The sequence below is a fragment of the Callorhinus ursinus genome, unplaced genomic scaffold, assembly GCF_003265705.2.
Source record: "Callorhinus ursinus isolate GAN/ISIS: 27379988/994484 unplaced genomic scaffold, GSC_fseal_2.0 scaffold34, whole genome shotgun sequence".
NCBI classification, from domain to species: domain Eukaryota; kingdom Metazoa; phylum Chordata; class Mammalia; order Carnivora; family Otariidae; genus Callorhinus; species Callorhinus ursinus.
Window position 1 is genome coordinate 12,139,293 of NW_027397096.1, and position 22,531 is coordinate 12,161,823.

Below are 22,531 nucleotides of genomic sequence, written 5' to 3' on the forward strand. Positions count from 1 at the left end.
AGTCACAAAATAGTAACAGTTTTCCTTAAAGAAGCTAAACAGTGCACTATACTTTTTTATTATACGAGAAAATGGAAAGAATTTTTACTGAAAGTTTTAAAAGTTTAGAAAACGAATTATAAATTTTAAGTTCCTTTAAAATATGGGTTTCAGTCTTCATTAACTTTTAATGAAGGTATTGATCTCTGTGATCCCATCCAACTTATAATTTCTTTCAATAAGAGGCTATGCACACACACATAAAAAAAAGGCTATGCACACTTCAGCTTAAAGAGAAGAAAATATGGTAGTCTCCACCATGTCCTCATAATAATATTGATTGTTAATTTCACCCCTAGAGAGATCAGATCTCAAAGTTCAAGGATTACCCTACAATCCTTGGAGAGAATTTTATAAAAGTACTGAGAGCTATAAACTATAAAACAGTTAGAGGAAAACATAGGGGAAAATCCTAATGATACCAGATTTGGCCATATTTCTTGTATATACCAAAAGCACAAGCAACAAAGAAAAAATAAACTGGACTTCATCAAAATTAAAAAACTTTTGTGCATCCAAGGACACTATCAGAGAGTGAGAAGACAACCCACAGAATGGGATATATGTGTAAAACATACATCTGATATAGGATTAATATGCAGAATATATAGGCAACTTTTACAACTCAACAACAACAAAAAACAACCCAATTCAAAAATGAGCAAAGGACGTGAATAGACATTACTCCAATGAAGACATGCAAATGGACAATAAGAACATGAAAAGATGCTCAACATCATTAGCCATTAGTGGAGGATGGAGTAAATAAAAACTATAAGCAAATACCACTTTATACCCATTAGGATAGCTATTATCCCAAAAGTGAGAAACAACAAGTACTGGCAAGGATGTCAAGCAACTAGAAATGTTGTGCATAACTATGGGAATTTAAAATGGGAAAATAGTATGTTGATTCCTCAAAAAGTTAAATACAGAATTACCATATGACCCTGAAATTCCACACTCCAGGTATTTACATGGAGGAATTGAAAGCAGGGACTCAAACAGATATTTGTATTTTTGTTTTTTTTTTTTTAAAGGATTTTATTTATTTGACAGAGACAGAGACAGCGAGAGCAGGAACACAAGCAGCGGGAGTGGGAGAGGGAGAGCAGGCTTCCCGCCAAGGAGGGAGCCTGATGCAGGGCTCGATCCCAGGACCCTGGGATCATGACCTGAGCCGAAGGCAGACGCTTAATGACTGAGCCACCCAGGCGCCCCTCAAACAGATACTTGTATATCAATGTACACTGTAGCATTATTCACAATAGACAAAAGGTGAAAATAATTCAAACGTCCATCAACACATAACAAAGGATAAACAAACTATCGTATATACATACAATGGAATCTGATAATATTCGGCCATAAAACAGAATGGCATTCTGATATATATTACAACATGGATAAACCTTGAAAACATTATACTAAGTTAAATAAGCCAGATGCAAAAGAACAAATATTATATGATTCCACTTTATAGGAGATACCTAAAAGGGGCAAATCCATGGAGATGAAAGAAAAGAGGTTACCAGAGATTGTGAGAAGAGGGAAATGGGAACTATTGTTTCATGGGTATAGAGCTCCTGAAAAAGTTCTGGGAATGGATAGTAGTGATGTGAATATACTTAATGCTACTAAATGTACAAAATGGTTAAAAAGAGTAAATTTTATGTTATGTATGTATGTTTTACCATAAAAAAATTGGAACCAGATAGTACTATAATTTAATAAGGGATTGAGTGAGGGGAGTTAACTGTTTCTCATTTTCCACATTTCACTAAATAGAGGCTTTATGCAATAAGAGACTTTCTGACACTGGAAGAAACATATCTAAAACTGTCCTTAAAACCTAAATGTTTAAGTTCAGTCATATACAATTTAATGTATAATTATAACGTATAATACGTTGTATAAATTACACAATATAAATTATAAAAATAAATTTTTACAAATTTAATACTGCATCAACTAATAAAATGTATTTAAAATATATCTACTTTTTTTATTTCAATACTCATTTTCATTAATAAAGACTATTTCAATCGATCTAAGTCTGTACCAACAAGTAAGAACAATATTTATACCACTTCTTTACAATGAACCTAGGTACTCACACAACTTAAACACATGCTAGCACCCAATAAAACTAATATTTTTAAGAGGGAAAAGACAAATCATATATATTTACTAACCTGCTATTTTGCCTAAAAAGATAGTCAAACACCATAAAAAGTCCTTTGAGCATTATTTGAGTTGAAGCACTAATAATCGGTACTACTCTTGCCTCCTCTTTACCATGCATTGGTAAGACTTTTTCTTCTTTTTGAAGGACAGCAGAAAAATGTCCCTATAAGAAATTACCATTATTAAGTACATTGCAGGAAATGGGAAGAAGGGGAAAACAAACTTCTTAAAATTATAAAACCCAAATGAAATATACACTGAAATTTTAGGCAAACACTATTAATATACAAGAGCTAACTATGTTTTAAATTCCCACATAGTCCCTAGCACCCTACACAAAAGTACATCTTTAAGTCTCTTAAACCACCATACATTTTACTTACCCATTCTCACAATAGTTATATCATAATTTTTACTAAATCAATATTTATTTTTAACAAAATTGTAATTATACATACCTTGTTATAGCTAACCCATATATAGTATACTATACTTCCTTTCTTTTGTAACATTTACTTTTTATTTACTTTTTCCTAGTGTTTATGCTTAAATGAACCTTTTTAATAAATTATCACTTGTTAAAAATGATAGATAGATAGATAGATAGACAAATTCCCATATATTCCCAAATTCTCTTCAGAATCAAAAACACTTTAACAGTAAGTTATACATTTAGGAGGTTCATTACTTCTTCAGGCAATCAGGGTATCATTTAGTGCCCTTCAAAAGTAATGAACTAGGCACGCCTGGCTGGCTCCTCAGTTGGTACAGCCTGCAACCTTTGATCTCAAGGTTGTGAGTTCAAGCCCTATGTTGGGCATGGAGCTTACTTTTAAAAAATAAACAAAAAACAGTAAAAAGGACTAAATAAAAATGCAACAAATGGTTTTTCCAAAGAGCTTACAAGGGTTGATATGCCACCTAAATGCCTGAATTACTTCCAGGTAGTATTCCAATGATGAGAATAGTATGACTGTATGACAAGTAAAAAATTTTAAATGACTCAAGGAAACAATACATGCTAAATACAAAATGTATACTAACTGGCTCATTTGTTTTCATGTGGCTCATAAGTTTTAATAAATATTCTAAAGTCAGATAGCAGTGACAGTTGCATAATTCTGTGACTACACTAAAAACTACAGAATTGTATACTTTAAGAGGGTAAATTTTATGGCATGTGATTATTTCAATCAAGCTGTTAATAAAAAAATAAAGAATTTTAAAACAACAGACATTACTAAATGATGCAAGACTAGTAATATAGTCTCTTTTAAGTAGCAATAAGACCAGGATGCCTGTTTCTGCCTGTGATAAACAATGCACTGGAAGTTTAAGCTAACAAAGAAATAAACAGAATGTGATGGAGTTGGAAAGAAAGAAAATAGTCATTACTTATAAACAGTATAATTACACAGAAAATTTAAGAATCCATAGACAAAGCTATAAGATAGTTCAGCAAAGTGGTTGGTTACAAGATAAATAAAAATCCACTACCGTTTTTATACAGCAATAACAACTAGAAAATGCAATTTTTTAAAGGTACCATTTGAAAAAGAAACAGAAACTTTAACTTACTTAGGAATAAATCTATCCAAAACACCTAAGACTTTTAAAAATAAAATCATAAAATTTTATTAACAGATATAGGATATAATAAATGAAGAACTTTATACATCTTGTTTGTGAATGGGGAAACTCCTGTATTATAAATACATCAATTCTTCCTAAATTCAGTGAAATTCCAACCAAAATTCCAACAGAATTTTTCATGGAAATTTACAAGCTAATTCTAAAATTCAGCCAAGATCATCCCAAAGGAAAAGAACAAAGTAAGGAGATATGCACTACCATATATCAGCATTTTTCTAATGCTAGAGTAATTAAAAAATATGAGTTTAGGTCACAGAACAAAGTCCAAAAGTTCAAAAATAAATGAAAATCAGGTATGTGGCAGAAGTGTCATTACAAATCAGAAAGAAATGAACTATTTAGTAAATGATGCTGAGAAAATGATCCATGCAGGAAATAAAATGGATTCCCAACCTCACAATGTAAACAAAAATGAATCTTCAGCTGATTTTATTAAGAAAAAATAACACTTTTAGAAAATATAGCACAAGATAAGGAAAGACTGCTTAAACTCAAACACAATTCATAAAAGAAAAAACACTTAATAACTTTGAATGCACTAAAATAAACTTTCAGAAAAATACTCCATAAATAAGCCACAAAACACAAGAATATATATGCAATGCAATAAGCAACAAAGAGTTAGTATTTAGAATACATAAAGGAAAGAGTGAAATATACAAAGATATATTTTCAAGGATGTTCATAACAGAATTGTTTCTTATTCTGGGAAAGCTGGCAACAACCCACATTTCAAATGCCAGATTAATCAAGTAATTTAGAATATGTGCACTCACAAAAATGCTACACTGCAATTAAAAATCATGTGAAAGGGGAATCTGGGTGGCTCAGTCAGTTAAGGCTCCAATTCTTGGTTTTGGCTCAGGTTGTGATCTCAGGGTCGTAATTTGGGAGTCCTGCATGGGCTCCACGCTCAGTGCACAATCTGCTTAAGATTCTTTCTCCCTCTGCTCTCTCCCCCGCCAGTCCCCATTCTAATAAATAAATACTTAGAAGAATAAAAATCATGTGAAAGAATCCATTAAAATAGTACTTGTAGGGGCACCGGGGTGGTTTAGTCATTTAAGCATCCCACTCTTGATCTCAGGGTCCTGTGATCAAGCCCCTGACAGGCTTCATGATCAGTGGGGAGTCTGCTTGAAATTCTCTCCCTCTCCCTCTGCCCTTCCCCACCGCTTGCGCATGTGCTCTCTCTGAAATAAATAAATCTTAAAAAAAAGTACTCATAACATTAAATGAAAAGAGGTTGCAAAGAAATATGTATCATATCAGAAATCTATGTCAAGTAAATATATGCATAAAATAAGATAGATGGATATAAATCCAAAAGTTAATAACGATCATCTTTAAGTTTATGAGTTTTTTCCTTTGTATCTTTCGTATTTTCTAAGTTTTTTCCTTTGACATGTATTTATTTGTACATTTTTATTAAATTATATATAATGTACTAAAGTATACAGCTCACCTTTCAAATGTAAAGTTTATGCAAAAAATCATGGAAAGATGTCATAATACGGACAATACTTACAATACTATATTGCATTTTAAAAAAAATGCAGGGCAAAAATTATAAGCATAAACTGATTAAAACACATTTTTTATATTCATATGCCCAGAATGATAGCAGTGATCATGGTAGCCATAGTTCCTATCTGTTTTGGTTCAAAAACCTCTTTAAGTCCACATGAGGAAAATTACAAAACTCTGATAAAAGAAATCAAAGATCCAAACAAATGGAGAGATACTCTCTGTTCATAGATAGGAAGATTCAATATTGTCCAGTTGTTAGTTCTTCCTAGTTTGATCTATAGATTTAATGCCATCTCAATCAAAATTCCAGAAAGTTACTTTGTGGATACTGACAGAGTCTAAAGTTAATTTGGAAGGAAACAAACCAGAATAATCAACACAATACAGAAGAAAGAGAACTGATACTACCCAACTTCAAGACTTACTACAAATCTATAGTAATCAAGATAGTGTGGTATTAATAAAGGAACAGGAAAATCAATCAATGGAAAGGCGCCTGGGTGGCTCAGTTGGTTAAGCGACTGCCTTCGGCTCAGGTCATGATCCTGGAGTCCCAGGATCGAGTCCCGCATTGGGCTCCCTGCTCAGCAGGGAGTCTGCTTCTCCCTCTGACCCTCTTCCCTCTCGTGCTCTCTCTCATTCTCTCTCTCTCAAATAAATAAATAAAATCTTTAAATTAAAAAAAAATCAATCAATGGAAAAGAACAAAGAGCCTAAAAATGGACCCACAAGGATATAGTCAACTATCTTTAACAAAGGAGCAAAGACAATCCAATGGAGAAGGATGGTTTTTTTCGACAAATGGTGATAGAATAATTGGACATCTACATGCAAAGAAATGAATCTGGATACAGACCTTCTATCTTTCACAAAAATTAACTAAAAATGTAAAATGAAAACTCTAACACTTTTAGAAGAAAAGACAGAAGAAAATCTAAGTGACTTCAGATTTGGTGGTGAGTTTTTAGACACAACACCTAAAGCATGGTCCATCAAAAAAAAAAATTGGTAAGCTGAACTTTGTCAAAACTAAAAACTTATGTTCCATAAAATACATTGTTAATAGAATGAAATGAAAAGCCACAGACTGGAAGAATATATCTGCAAACACGTATCTGATGAAGGACTTGTATACCAAATATACAGGGAACACTTAAACCTCAACAACAGGAAGACAAAGAACCCAACTGAAGAGTAGGCAAAAGATCTGAAGACACATCTCACAAATAAGATATACAGATGGCAAAAGAGCATGTGAAAAGATGTTCCACATCAAATGTCATTAGGGAATTGTAAATTAAAACAATAATAAGATACTACTACATATCTATTAGAATGGCTGGTATTCAAAACCCTGACAATTCCAAACGTTGGCAAGGATGGATAATAACAGGAACCCTCATTCACTGATGATGGGAATGTAAAACAGCACAGCCACTTTGGAAGACAGCAGTTTCTTGCACAGCTAAAAACAGTCTTACCATACAATATAATAATTGTACTAAGTATTTACCCAAATAAGAAGAAAGCACAACCACACAAAAATATGCACACAAATGTTTATAACAAATTTATTCAGAATTGCCCAAACTTGGAAGCCACCAGTATGTCCTACAGTAGGTGAAAGGATAAAAAAATGGTGTGCATACATACAATGAATATTGTTTAGCAGTAAAAAGAAACAAGCCATCAAGCCATAAAAAGACATGAGGGAAGCTTAGTATGATTCCAACTAAATGGTATTTTGGAAAAGGCAAAATTATGGAGTCAGGAAAAAAAAAAAATCACTGGTTACCAGAGGTTCAGCAGGGGAAATGAAGTATGATAAAGGGATGAATTAGTTAAGTGTAGCACAGAAGATTTTTAAGGCAGTGAAAATATTCTGTATGACACTGTAATGGTAAATACATGACTTTGTTTCTATCAAAACTCACAGAATTGTACAAAATAGAGAGTGAACCTTAATGTAAACTATGGACTTTAGTAAACAATAATATAATGATATTGTATCAAATATAACAAATGTACTATATTACTGTAAAATGTTATTAACTGGAGAAACTGTAGTGTGTGTGTGTGTGTGTGTGTGTGTGTGTGTGTAGCTAGGGTTGAGGGTATATGAGAATTCTGTCCTTTCTGCTCAATTTTTCTGTAAACCTAAAACAACCACTCTTAAAAGCAAAGTCTATTGATTTAAATAATTAAGAACAAAAAAGAAAAGAGGATAGGAGGAGGCAAGAGGGCAGAAGAGTAGGGGCCCTCGTTTCATCTGGTCCCTTGAATTTAGCTGGATAACTATCAAACCATTCTGAACACCCATGAATTCAACCTGAGATGTAAGAAAATATATTTAGAACTCTGCAAGTAGAAAAGCAGCTGCTTTTTGCAAGGTACGAGGTGCAGAGACATGAGTCTGAGGGGAGATATCAGAAGATAAACGGAGGGGGGAGGGAGCCTCCACAAGCCCACTGTCAGAAAGTGATATAGCCCCAGAGGGCAAACTTGGAACCCTTCTGCTCCAGTGAGAGACATCCCTATCTGAAAGAGGCTCAGGGGATGAAAAGGGCAGAATTCAGTGTGGTCTCAGGATCCCAAGAGCCACAGAACTAACGGGAGAGCCTGAGTCAATAGAGTTGCCCAAGCAGTGGAGCAGGAAAACTGGTTACAGTCAGCAAGCCCAGGAGAGAACTCTCAGCTCAGGTGGCCATAAACCGTGAGCTGGGCCGATCAGGTGACCACTCTCCACCAGTGCACCCTGAAAAGGACTTGAATGCAGGGACCATCTGCCATCCCTGGGAGGGGTGAAACGGGTGCCCATGACTGGGCAACGGCTCTCAGGGCAGCCCACAACTGGTCTCAGCCCCAGGACACACAAAGGGCAATAATGCAGGTCACTTGGACTCCCCTCCCTGCCCAGGAGGATTGCTGTGGGCATGCACCACAGGAGTCTGTGGAGTTTGGCACACACAAAATTGAAGACTGTTTGTCTCAGAGGGTTTATTGAAGAGGGGGGACCGTGATCTTTTGGCTCTGGGGCTGGAGATCAGGGCAGGGCCATTTTTATTCTGATCCTCTAAAGAGGCACAGAAAACCTTCAGGGAACAAAAACCACAATCAGGACCAGCTTACACTAAGCCCAGCCCCCTGGCAAGGGGCAGTGCAACTCTGCCCAGGCAAAGACACCTGAGAAGCAGCACAGCAGGCCCCTCCCCCAGAAGACCAACAGGAAGAACAGGTGCACAACTAGTTTATGGATCCCACACGACTGTAAAACTCCAGCACTAGAGGAAAATAGTATATAAAACCTGAGGTTTTTTTCTCATGATTTGTTTATCTTTCTGTCTAAAATTTTCCATTTCTTTTTATTTTCCCCATTTCAACTAGTTTCTTCTTTTATCAATTCTTTGGTTTTAAGTCGCTTTTTAACTATTTTTTACATCTACATTTTATAGATATATGCTTCATTTTTGGCCTTTTTTCACTCTATTCAATTTTATTTTGTATACATATAAGTTTTGCTTTCTTTGCAATTTTAGGATTTAGTGCCTTCTAACACACAGACCAAAATTCACTCAGGAACAAGTGGATCACCATGCTTCGTCCACGCTGTGAGATTATATATAGTCTCTCTTCCCCCACCCCCTTTTCTTCCTTTTTCTTTTTTGTTTTGTTTTTATTTGCTTTTCTGTTTTGATTTCTGACCACTTCGGATTTGTCTAGTGTGTATTTAGCTTGGGTCATGGTTGGTATTTTTGATTCTGCTCACTCACTCACCCATTCTTCTCTGGGCAAAATGACTTAGAAGGAGGAATTCACAACAAAAGAAAGAACCAGAGGTAATATTCTTTGCCACAGATCTAACTGATAGGGATATAAGATGTCAGAGATGGAATTCAGGATAACAATTATAAAGTCAATAGCTGGGCTTGAAAAAAGCATAAAGACAGCAGAGAATCTCTCGGTGCAGAAGTAAGATCTAATCAGGTCGAACATAAAAATACTATAACTGAGATGCAGTCTAAATTGGATGCACTAACAGCCAGGGTGAATGAGACAGAAGAGAGAGTAAGTGATCTATAAGCCAGGCTGATGGAAAAGAAGGAAGCTGAAAAAAAGAGAAAAACAACTAATAGCCCATAAACAAAGGCTTCGAGAAATTAATGATGCCATGAAAGGTACCAAAGTCAGAATTATTGGGGTGCCCAAGCGGGAAGAGAGAGAGAGAGAACTTCCCTAATCTGGGAAAACAAGCATTCATGTCCAAGAGGCAGAGAGGACTCCTCCCAAAATCAATAAAAATAGATCAACATCCTGACATATAATAGTGAAGCATGCAAATTTTAGAGAAAAAGAGAGAATCCCGAGAGCAGCTTGAGACAAGAGGCTCCTTACCTACAGAGGGGGGAACATCACACCTATCCACAGAAACCTGGCAGGCCAGAAAGGGCTGGCATGATATATTCAGGGTACCAAATGAGAAGAACATGCACCTAAGAATACTTTATCCAGCAAGGCTGTCACTCAGAATGGAAGGAGAGGGGCAGCTGGGTGGCTCAGATGGTTAAGCATCTGCCTTTGGCTCAGGTCATGATCCCAGGGTCCTAGGATCAAACCCCACATTGGACTCCTGACTCAGCGGGGAGTCTGCTTCTTCCTCTCCCTCTGCCTCTCCCACTGCTCATGCTCTCTCTCTCTCTCTCTCTGTATCTCTGTGTCTCAAATGAATAAATAAAATCTTTAAAAAAAAAAAAAAAAGCAGAATGGAAGGAGAGATAAAGAGCTTCCAGGACAGACAGAAACTGAAAGAATATGTGACCACCAAGCCAGCCCTGTAACAAATATTAAGGGGGATTTTGTAAGCGAAGAGAGAAGCCAAGAATAACATAGAGTAGAAAGAAACAGAGACAATCTACAGAAAAGGGGGGGTGCCTGGGTGGCTCAGTTGGTTAAGCGTCTGTCAGCTCAGGTCATGATCTCAGGGTCCTGGAACTGAGCCCCGCGTCGGGCTCCCTGCTCAGTGGGGAGTTTGCTTCTCTCTCTCTCTCCCTCTGTCGCTACCCTCCTGCTTGTGCTCTCTCACTATCACTCTCTTTCCAATACATAAATAAATAAATAAATAAATAAATAAATAAATAAATAAATAAAATCTTTTTTAAAAAATCTGCAGAAACAGGGACTTTACACACAATACAATGGCACTAAATCCATGTCTTTCAATAGTTACTCTGAATGTAAATGGACTAAATACTCCAATCAAAAGACACAGGGTATCAGACTGGATAAAAAAGCAAGACCCATCCATATGCTGTCAACAAGAGACCCATTTTAGATCTAAAGACACCACTAACCTGAAAGTGAGGGGGTGGGGAACCATTTACCACGCTAATGGACCTCAAAAGAAAGCTGGGGTAGCAATCCTCATATCAGACAAATTAGATTTTAAACCAAAGACTGTAGTAAGAGATGAAGAAGGACCCTATATCATACTTAAAGGGTCTATCCAACAAGAAGATCTAACAGTTGTAAATATTTATGCCCCCAACCCAATGGGAGCAGCCAATTATATATACCAATTAATAACCAAAGTAAAGAAACACATTGATAATAATATATTAATAGTAGGGGACTTCAACGCCCCCCACTCACAGCAATGGACAGATCATCTAAGCAGAAGATCAACAAAAAAACAAGGGCTTTGAATGACACACTGGACCAGATGGACTTCATAGATGTGTACAGAACATTCCATTCTAAAACAACAGAATACTCATTCTTCTCATGTGCACATGGAACTTTCTCCAGAATAGATCACATACTGAGTCACAAATCAGGTCTCAGCTGATACCAAAAGATTGGGATTATCCCCTGCATATTTTCAGACCACAATGCTTTGAAACTTGAATTCAATCACAAGAGGAAATTTGGAAGGAACTCAAACACTTGGAGGTTAAAGAGCATCCTACTAAAGAATGAATGGGTCAACCAGGAAATTTAGGAAGAATTTTAAAAATTCATGGAACTAATGAGAATGAAAACACATCTGTTCAAAACCTTTGGGATATAGCAAAGGCAGTCCTCAGAGGGAAGTACATTGCAATACAAGCCCCTCTCAAAGAATTAGAAAAATCTCAAATACACAAGCTAACCTTACACCTAAAGGAGCTGGAGAAAGAAAAACAAATAAAGCCTAAACCCAGCAGGTGAAGACAAATAATAAAGATTAGAGCAGAAATCAACGAAACAGAAACCAAAAGAGCAGAACAGATCAATGAAACTAGAAGCTGGTTCTTTGAAAGAATTAGTAAGATTGATAATCCACTAGCCAGACTTATCCAAAAGAAAAGAGAAAAGACCCAAATTAATAAAGTCATGAATGAAAGGGGAGAGATCATGACCAACACCAAGGAAATACAGACAATTTTAAGAACATATTATGAGCAACTATATGCCAACAAATTAGGCAATCTGGAAGAAATGGATGCATTCCTGGAAACTCATAAACTACCAAAATTGAAACAGGAAGAAACAGAAAATATGAACAGACCAATAACCAGTAAGGAAACTGAAGCAGTAACCAAAAAACCTCCCAAAAAACAAGACTGCAGGGCCAGATGGCTTCCCGGGGAATGCTACTAAACATTTAAAAGAGAAATAATACCTATTCTGCTGAAGCTGTTTCAAAAAATAGAAATGGAAGGAAAACTTCCAAACTCATTCTATGAGGCTAGCATTACCTTGATCCCCAAACAGGACAAAGACCCCATCAGAAAGAATTACAGACCAATATCCTTGATGAACATGGATGCCAAATACTCACCAAGATATAGCCAACAGGATCCAACAGTACATTAAAAGGATTATTCACCACGACCAAGTGGGTTTTATTCCTGGATTGCAAAGGTGGTTCAACACTCGCAAATAAATCAACGTGATAGATCACATTAATAAAAGACAAGAACCACATGATCCTCTCAATTGATGCAGAAAAAGCATTTGACAAAATACAGCATCCTTTCTTGATTAAAACTCTTCACAATGTAGGGATAAAGGGAACATACCTCACTATCATAAAAGCCATTTATGAAAAGCCCACAGCAAATATCATTCTCAATGGGGAAAACCTGCAAGCTTTTCCCCTAAGATCAGGAACACAGCAGGGATGTTCACTATCACCACTGTTGTTCAATATAGTACTAGACGTCCTAGCCTCAGCAATCAGACAACAAAAAGAAATAAAAGGCATTCAAATTGGCAAAGAAGTCAAACTCTCACTCTTCGCAGATAACATGATACTTTACATGAAAAACCCAAAAGATTCCACCCCAAAATTGCTAGAACTCATACATTAATTCAGCAATATGGCAGGATACAAAATCAATGCAGAGAAATCAGTTGCATTTCTATACACTAACAATGTGACTGAATAAAGAGAAATTAAGGAGTAGATCCCATTTACAATTACACCAAAAACTATAAGATACCTAGGAATAAACCTAACCAAAGATGTAAAGGACCTGTACTCTAAAAACTATATAACATTTATGAAAGAAATTGAGGAAGACACAGAGAGATAGAAAAACATTCCATGCTCATGGATTGAAAGAATAAATGTTGTTAAAATGTCTATGCCTCCCAGAGCAATCTACACATTCAATGTACTCCCTATCAAAATAACCATCGACGTTTTTCACAGAGCTGAAACAAATAATCCTACAATTTGCAAGGAACCAGAAAAGACCCTAAATCACCAGAAAATGTTGAAAAAGAAAACCAAAGCTGGGGGGCATCACAATGCCTGATTTCAAGCTACATTACAAACTGTGATTAAGACATGGTACTGGCATAAAAACAGACACATAGATCAATGGAACAGAATAGAGAGCCCAGAAATGGACCCTCAACTCTATGGTCAACTAATCTTCAACAAAGAAGGAAAGAATATCCAATGGAAAAAGAACAGTCTCTTCAATAAATGGTGCTGGGAAAACTGGACAGACACATGCAGAAGAATAAAACTGGACCATTCTCTTACATCACACACCAAGATAAACTCAAAATGGACAAAAGACCTAAATGTGAGACAGGAATCCATCAAAATCCTAGAGGAGAACATAGGCAGCAACCTCTTCAACCTCAGCCACAGCAACTTCTTGCAAGACACGTCTCTAAAGGCAAGGGAAACAAAATAAAAAATGAACTATTGGGACCTCATCAAGATAAAAAGCTTCTGCACAGCAAAGGAAACAGTCAACAAAACTAAAAGGCAACCTATGGAATGGGAGAAGATATTTGCAATGACATATCAGAGAAAGGACTGGTATCCAAGATCTATAAAGAACTTATCAAACTCAACACCCAAAAAAACAAATTATCAAGAAATGGGTAGAAGCCATGAACAGACATTTCTTCAAAGACGACGTACAAATGGCCAACAGACACATGAAAAAATGCTCCACATCACTTGTCATCTGGAAAATACAAATCAATATCACAATGAGAAACCACTTGCACCAGTTAGAATGGCTAAAATTAACAAGACAGGAAACAACAAATGTTGGCGAGGATGTGGAGAAAGGGGAACCCTTCTTACACTGCTGGTGGGAATGCAAGTTGGGATAGCCACTCTGGAAAACAGTTTGGAGGTTCCACAAGAAGTTAAAAATAGAGCTACTGTATAACTCAGCAATTGCACTACTGGGTATTTACCCCAAGGATACAGATGTGGTGAAACGAAGGGGCACGTGCCCCAGTGTTCATAGCAGCAATGTCCACAATAGCGAAATTGTGGAAGGAGCCGAGATGTCATTCAACAGATGAATGGATAAAGAAGATGTGGCTTAGATATACAATGGAATATTACATAGCCATCAAAAAGAATAAATACCTACCATTTACATCGATGTGGATGGAACTGGAGGGTATTATGCTAAGTGAAGTACGTCAATCAGAAAAAGACAATTATCATATGGTTTCACTCATATGTGGAATATAAGAAATAGCAAAGAGGATCAGGGGAAGGGAGGGAAAACTGAATAGGAAGAAATCAGAGAGGGAGACAAACCATGAGAGACTCTTGACTCTGGGGAACAAAACGAAGGTTGCAGAAGGGGAGGTGGGTGGGGGGATGGGGTAACTGGGTGATGGGCATTAAGAAGGGCATGTGATGTAATGAGCACTGGGTGTTATACACAACTGATGAATCACTGAACACTACATCTGAAACTAATGATATACTATATGTTGGCTAATTGAATTTAAGTAAAAAATAATAAGAAAAGAAAAGAAAAACATTCATCTGAAGGAAGGGAAAAAAAAACCTTTCACAATATAAGTCAGAAAGCCTCTATTCAGAAAAAGGTACAAAAGTACATACTCATATAAAATTTTACATACAATTTCATGAGATTCATAATAACCTCCAGCCCACTCATGATTTCTATCCACCCAGGTTTATAACCTCTAAGTTAAGGAGAACAAAATTATTTTTTGTTCTCCTTATCTTTTTATCTTCAAATTTTTAATTTTATAACTGACAAAATAATTTTACAACCTAAAAATATTGACTTCTTTTAGATTTGAACAAAGCAATTCATTCCTTTAAGCTGTATTTCTTTCAAACTAAATAATGCTACTTTTTAAATCCATAATTTACACCATTAGTTAAAGATTACCAAACTTACACTGGGTATTATGCACAAACAATGAATCATGCAACACTACATTAAAAACTAATGATGTAATGTATGGTGATTAACATTACCAATAAAAAATTTTTTTAAAAAGATTACCAAACTTAGATAATAAAATTTTAAAATAATTAAATTGTCATTTTTTTAAGTCTGCACTAATTTATTCACTGTTAAACCATCTCTGATCCACTAAATAAATGTCACAGGTAGAAAAAAAATCTTACCTGCAAAATGGGAAAAGTAGCAGTGGTGATGCCCATTTTGTGTAAATTTAAGAGCATTTCACTTCCACTCCATATTTTACAGGATGATTCATAATCCCTTTCCATAAGATGTTCAGAATTTGCTTCTAACCAACTAAAATAAAACAATTCCATCAACCAGTATCATCCTTACATGCACTATTTCAACAAAACAAAGAGAACTGTGATACATTGATCATATTCCTTGAAGCTCTTAGGATCCAAATGTGAATTAAGACATTTTAAAATGCATGCATGTTTCATATTGCACAATAAATACTTATATAGCTAAAAAGTAAGCTTTTATTCAGAAAAGAGAAACATGCATGTGATTTCCCAGTTGTGTTTTTTTAGATTCACACTGTTTTATCTTTCCAACTGAGAACCAGGTATAGGAGCTGATCCCAAATGCACATAAAGGAAATATAAAACAATCTAATATAGAAATTAAGGTGTTACATATTAAGACAAAAAAGTTACTAGAAAATATATTCATTTTTATGTATACATATACATTTTTACATTCAGTAAGTACTTAAATGCCTATATTATGTCAGACACTACTGGGACTGGGTACTGGAAATACAGCAATAAGTAAAATAGGCAAGATCCTTATTCTCATGGAAATTACATTCTACTAAAGGGAAAAATAAACTTAGAAACACATATATGAAGCAAGAAAATATCAGGTAATGAAAAGTCATATAATGAAAATAAATTAGCTTAATGTAGTCTACTTGCTATTTTAATTTGAATGTCAAGGAAGTTCTCTGTGAGGTGACATTTATTCTAACAATTGAATGCAAAAAGTACCCCGTCATGAAAGGATCAGGAAAAAAAAAAATTCAAAGCAGAAACAACAGCTAGTGCAAAGATTCTGAAATAGTAAACAAATTTTGCTTATTTAAAGACCTGACAGAAAGCAACTGTCGTTGCAACACAATGGGCAATAAGGAATAACATTATGAACAATGTTAGAACAATATTAGTGTTAAGCAGGAATCAGATCATGTTGAGCCAAGGTAAGGAATCTGGATTCTACTCAAAATGCAAAGGGGAAGATTTTAAATGGAGGACTGATTGAGAGAACGTGAGCCTGTGAGCAGAGGGGTGGGTAGGATCATAGGGAGAGGGAGAGGGAATCTTGAGCAGGCTCCACACCCAGCATAGAGCCTGATGTGGGGCTCAATCCCATGACCCTGAAATCATGACCTAAGCCCAAGTCAAGTCAGATGCTTAACTGACTGAGCCACCCAGGAACCCCTTAAATGCAGTATTTTAAATAAGAGAGAGACAATCTGGGGCGCCTGGGTGGCTAAGTCTGTTGAGCGTTTGACTCTCTCAGGGTTGTGAGATCAACCCCTGGGTCTGGCTCTGCGCTTGCAGAGTCTGTTTGAGATTCTCTCTCTTCCTTTCCCTCTACCCTTTCCCCAACTAGTGCACTCTCTCTCTAAATAAATACAATCTTAAAAAGAAAGAGAGAGAGAGAGAAAATCCATTTTAAGTTTTAAAAGATGATTCCAGTTTCTAAGCCAGAATGGATTATAGAAGAAAGGCAAGAATGAAAGCAGAGACCTGCTGGAGGCTGTTACAGAATTCTAGTTGAGAGATGATTCTGGGATAATAGATATGAGATTGAAGGATTTGGGATATACTATACAGGTGGCATTGTGAGGCAGTAATCAAGGATAATAGATTTCTGATTTGAGGAACTGGCTGGTACTGTTTGCTTAGATAAGGAAGACAGAGCATCTGGGCGGAGTAAGTAGGGGAAGGGAAGGAATTTGTTTTGTAAAGTTGAAAATAAAATCCAAACAGACATATATAAAGTACAATTGGATATATGAAAATAGCATTCCAGAGACAGATTAGAATCTAGATTTATTATTGATTGGGCTAGACAGAGATTCAGGCCTTACTAGTACCACTATGGTACTCAGTTATGTAATTTAGGCAAAGTACAGAGATAGAGAAGAAATGAGGTCCCAGGACCAAGTCCTGAGGCACTTCAACATTTAAACATCAAACAGAATAAGAACTATCAAAAGAAACTGAGAAAGAATGAACTGTGAGGAAGAGGAAAATCAGTTCTCATAGAGGCTGTCTAGGAAAAAGGACTCCTATATGTGTCCTCTTGTCTCACTAGTTCACTTCTGACATATTTGGTCACTAAATATATGTGGGTTTTTTTTTTCCTTGCACTAAGCAATTCTCCAAGACACTAACTGGGTGTCCTATGATTCAATTCAATTCTGACACTAACTGGAGTTAGCATAAACTCCACAGGCTAAGCATTCAGATATCACCAGACTGCCCTCCCCACCTCTTCACCTCAGAGGCCAGCATTTAAGTCCAAAATGTCATCTGTGCTTCTGAGCAAGCAATTATAAATCAGAGGTTCCCATGACCCCTCCTCAGGTGTGATCACTTACTAGAACAACCCACAGAACTCCAGGAAACACCTATGTTTACCAATTTATTATATAATAAAGGATACAGATAAATAGCCAGATGAAGAGATAAATGGGGAGAGGTCTGGAAGGGTCTGAGCACAGGAGCTTCTGCCCCTGGAAAGGTGGGATGCTCCAAGCACATAAATATGTTTGCTAATCTGGAAGCTCTCTGAATCCTGGTTTCATCACGGAGGCATGATGAATCTCCACTCCCAATCTCCACTCCCTCTCCCCTTTCCAGAGGGAGGGGGGGCTGAAAGTTCTAAGCTTTTCTTCTTTTTTTAAAAGATTTTATTTATTTATTTGACAGAGAGAGAGACAGAGAGAGAGAACACAAGCAGGGGGAGTGCAAGAGGGAGAAGCAGGCTTCTTGCAGAGCAGGGAGCCTGATGTGGGGCTCGATCCCAGGACCCCGGGATCATGACCTGAGCCGAAGGCAGATACTTAACGACTGAGCCACCCAGGCGCCCCTGAAAGTTCTAAGCTTCTAATCATGGTTTAGTCTTTCTAGTGACCACCCCCATCCAGGAGCCCACTAAGCATCACCGCATTAGAACAAAAGACAGCCCTAGCACCCAGGAAATCCCAAAGGATTTAGGAGTTCTGTCAGGAACTGGAGTCAAACATGCTCTTAGTGCTCTTATCACTTAGGAAATTACAAAGGTTTTAGGAACTCTGTGCCAGGAACCAGGAACACAGAGCAATGTGTATATATTTTCCATTATTTCACAGAAGGTAAGCCAAAAACATTTTTCATAGAGTGAGGGTCCACAATGCCCAAACAACACTGTTGAGAGGCTGAGTAAGATAACAGAAAATTAACCTTTGGATTTGGCAACATATGGATCACTGGTGACCTTGATAAGAACAGTTTTAGTAGAATTCTGCAGACAACACAACTGACTTCAGTGAGGAAAGACTGGGAAGTGAGAAAATAGAATTAGCAACTATAGACAACTCTTTCAACAAATTATGCTGTGAAATAAAAATGAAAAACTGCTACATGACAAAAATACCACTAGGAAAGGCACAAAGCACATGGCAAAATAGGGGAAAATGTATTTGCAACTTTTATCACAGACAGGAAAAGGGTTAATTTGCAAAGAGCTTCTACAAATCAGTAACAACCATAACAAAACCAAAGAAAGGACAGAGATGTCAACAGACAGTTGACAGAAAAGGAAATATAAGTGGCCTTTTAAAATACTTAATATTGGGGCACTTGGGTGGCCCAGTCAGTTAAGTGTCCTACTCTTGGTTTCAGCTCAGGTCGTGATCTCAGGGTTGTGAGATGAGCCCCACGTTGGATTCCACGCTCAGTGCGGAGTCTGCCTGGGACTCTGTCTTCCTCTCCTTCTGCCTCTCCCCCCGCCCACCCCGCTCTCCCTCTAAAACAAATAAATCTTTAAAAAAAATGCTTAATACCAATCATATTAAGAGAAATGTAAGTAAAAACTGCACTGGAATACCACTTTTCACCCATCAGGCTAGAAAAAAACAACGTTCATTCTCTCATACATTGCTCACAAGAGTATAAATTAGTCCTCCACCTGCTCACTTATTGTGTAAATTTTAGAAATCCTTGTCAGAATTACAGGTAGATCTATGCTTTGACACAACAATCCCATTTCTAGGAATTTTCCTATATACTCCCATACATATGAAATAATTTATGTTCAAAGTTATTCATTACAGCAATGTAACAGCAAAGATTGTAAACCTCAATACCTATTAATTAGAAGCTAGTTAAATTATTGTACATCCATGTAACAGAATTCCAGGCAACTTTTTTTAAAACTGAGAAAGCTTTTTAAATCTTGATATGGAAACATCTCCAAAATATATTAAGTGAAAAAAGGCAAGATACAGGAAAATGTAGGTAAAAGTACAGTGCCAATAATTAACAATACTGTACAGTATACTTAAAAATTTGCAAAGAGGGTAGATCTTACATTAAGTGTTCTTATAAAAAAATAATATAGAGGGCAGAAGGAAACTTTCAGAGGTGATGTTTATGGCATAGATTGTGATGATAGTTTCATGGATGTATACTTATCCACAAACTCATTAAGTTGTATACATTAAATATTTACAGTTTTGTGTATGTCAATCATACCTCAATAAAATGGCTTTAAAAATAACATTTTTATGCTTAAAATAAGATGACAATGGAGCACCGGGGTGGCTCAGTCAGTTAAGCGTCTGACTCTTGATTTTGACTCAGGTCATAATCTCAGGGTTGTGAAATCAAGCCTTGTATTGTCAGGCTCCATGCTCAGCAGGGAGTCTGCTAGAGATTCTCTCTCCCCCTCTCCTTCTGCCCTTCTCCCTCACATGCATACACACTCTCTCTAAAATAAATCTTAAAAAAAAAAAAAAATGGAGAAGACAAAAAAAATGAAAGTATAGTATGCCATCATTTGGGTAAAAAAGGAGGAATAGGGAAAGTATCTATATTGGCTCATATATGTACTGAATTGCTCATAAATATGCACTGAAGGATAAACTTATTCAGAAGGAGGGGAAACTAAGCAGATGGGGAATGGGGTGGAAAGGAGTTTTTACAACATAAATTTGTATATCTTTTATGTTCAAACATGTGACTATATAACATTCAAAAAAAACTAAGTACACTATGAAGGAAACAGTAAACTGCTACAGTAAATGGAATAGGATGTAGGGTCAAGATCTAAGATAAAGAGATTCTAGATCAACAACCTAATGTCTAGTAAAAAGGAATTCAATGTAAACTTTAATAAAACTATTACTAAATCTACTAAAGTAGTGAAATCTTGATTAAAACTCATCAAACCAGAATCCTACTCAAACTGAAAGATAAAGCAATAAGTTAAAGCCATAATTCAAAATTTCAAAATGTTACTTAAAATCATCTTTAGTTTATGTTCAGCCCAATGTCCTATATACATCATACATGGGCTGTTAAATTAGAAATAAGATTCACAATTACCAATTTAAAAGTCGATCATTTATTATATTCTTTTGAACAAGACAAAAGTTTGGACTGGCCCATTTCTAAAAGTTTAACAGGCAAGGAATAATCCATTTCCCAAGTTGTCTGATCAAAGTTTACTAATTAAAATACTATGGCATAATAGAACATGATTTTAATACAAAGGCAGCACAAATGACACTGTTAGACAAATGTTCTTACTTAATTAGGCTATAGCACACAGCTCGTAGAGGTTCATGGTCTTTCTTCCTTATATTATTATTGACCATACTATCTAGTTCATCTCGAGCAAACCGAAGCTGAACTTCTGTTACACTGTAACTTGCTGATTCCCGAGCACAGTCTTCAATGTTATGAGCTTCATCTAAAATGACAATCTGTTCTTTTAGATTGATATCCATCTATAAGACAAAAGAATTTTCCTGTAAAACATTCAGTAAAATGGACTTAACAGCAGTAGGCAAGATATTGCATTTAAAACTTCACACTATAAGCCAACATGGCAAGGATTATTATCTAAGTAACTGATTCTAGGTCTAAAACTTTTAAAGCACTAAGGCTAACAAATATCAACATTATAGTTTCCCATTTTTCACTCTCAAAATACTTTGCGAATCTATCAACCAAAATATGAGTTAACTGAGTCTGGATTAAGGTACAGCTGGCCACACAAAAGGGTATAAAAATCTCACTATGCAATCTCCAACATAATTTTAAAAGAGGAGTTTAAAAAAAAAACTTTAAAACTAAAATAATTATACAAGATTCAAAAGACTCTCAAAATACTAATATAAATAAAGCATGTATCTGTTTCATTTTAGTTGTTGCTACAACCCTTCATTCTGAGAACTGTTCTTCCCCAGCTGCCATGTGATGTTGACAGAACTGTTAATCTGTTAATTAAGGGACATCACCACTCTCACACCATAGACTCAGAACCCAGGCTTGTCAGTTAAAGTATTCCATCCCTCTGTGGTCACAGGTTCAAGAAAGGAGATGAGATTCAAGGTAGGCCAATCAGAGAAATTTGGGTGCTGAATATAAGATCATGTTCTTTTTTCCAGGTTAGGTGGCTGCTTGTGGTTATCTTTGTTCCCACTGGAAAGAAACTGCCTGAGAATAAAGCCTTCACAATGAAGTCAGCCAAGTATTTTTTCTTAAGCTCTAATGAAGCTGGGTTTCTGTCACTTGCAATTGAAAGAGTCCTGGCTTATACAAAGTAATGTAACAAAGCAATTGCCAGTGAGTTATTCTGAGGAAAAAATATACAGAGAGTTGACAATGACTGAAAAAGAACCATGGAAGAATAGGAAATATATTGGGGTTTAAAAGATGAGTAGAGGGTTGCCTGGGTGGCTTAGTTAAGCGTCCAACTCTTCATTTCAGCTAGAATCATGATCCCAGGGTCGTGAGATCAAGCCCTAAGTCAGGCTCCGCACAGGGTACGGAGCCTGCTTAAGATTCTCTCTCTCTCTCTCCCTCTGTCCCCCCCACTTCAAAAATAAATAAATAAAAGGTGAGTAGAATTTGGATTTGGATAGCAAAGGGAGTCGGGGCATTTCAATATAGGCATCCTCAGAAGCAGAGATATAGTTAAGAACAAGGTATCCTCAGCGGACTATGAGGTAATTTTTGAAGGGTCCAAGTTGGGAGTTTGAGGCAGAGATATCAGAAAAGGTAGATTCAAGCCAGACTATTGAGCATCTTGAAAGTAAGCTTAAGAGACATGGACTTTAAGCGACAGATGAATTGATAAAGAAGATGTGG

The 22,531-nt window shown here is 36.3% G+C and overlaps 1 protein-coding gene across 6 annotated transcripts in view; it reads right to left on the minus strand.

The window, feature by feature from the left end:
- BRIP1 (BRCA1 interacting DNA helicase 1) overlaps positions 1-22,531 on the minus strand; it is a 175,541-nt gene that overhangs the window by 94,248 nt on the left and 58,762 nt on the right. For all 6 annotated transcript variants that reach the window (XM_073879521.1, XM_073879523.1, XM_025851489.2 and 3 more), the window contains exons 9-11: positions 20,966-21,165; positions 15,323-15,455; positions 2,235-2,389 (exon numbers count right to left, since the gene is read on the minus strand). In XM_073879521.1, the coding sequence (XP_073735622.1) occupies positions 2,235-2,389; positions 15,323-15,455; positions 20,966-21,165 (488 nt within the window). The remainder of the gene's footprint in view (positions 1-2,234; positions 2,390-15,322; positions 15,456-20,965; positions 21,166-22,531) is intronic.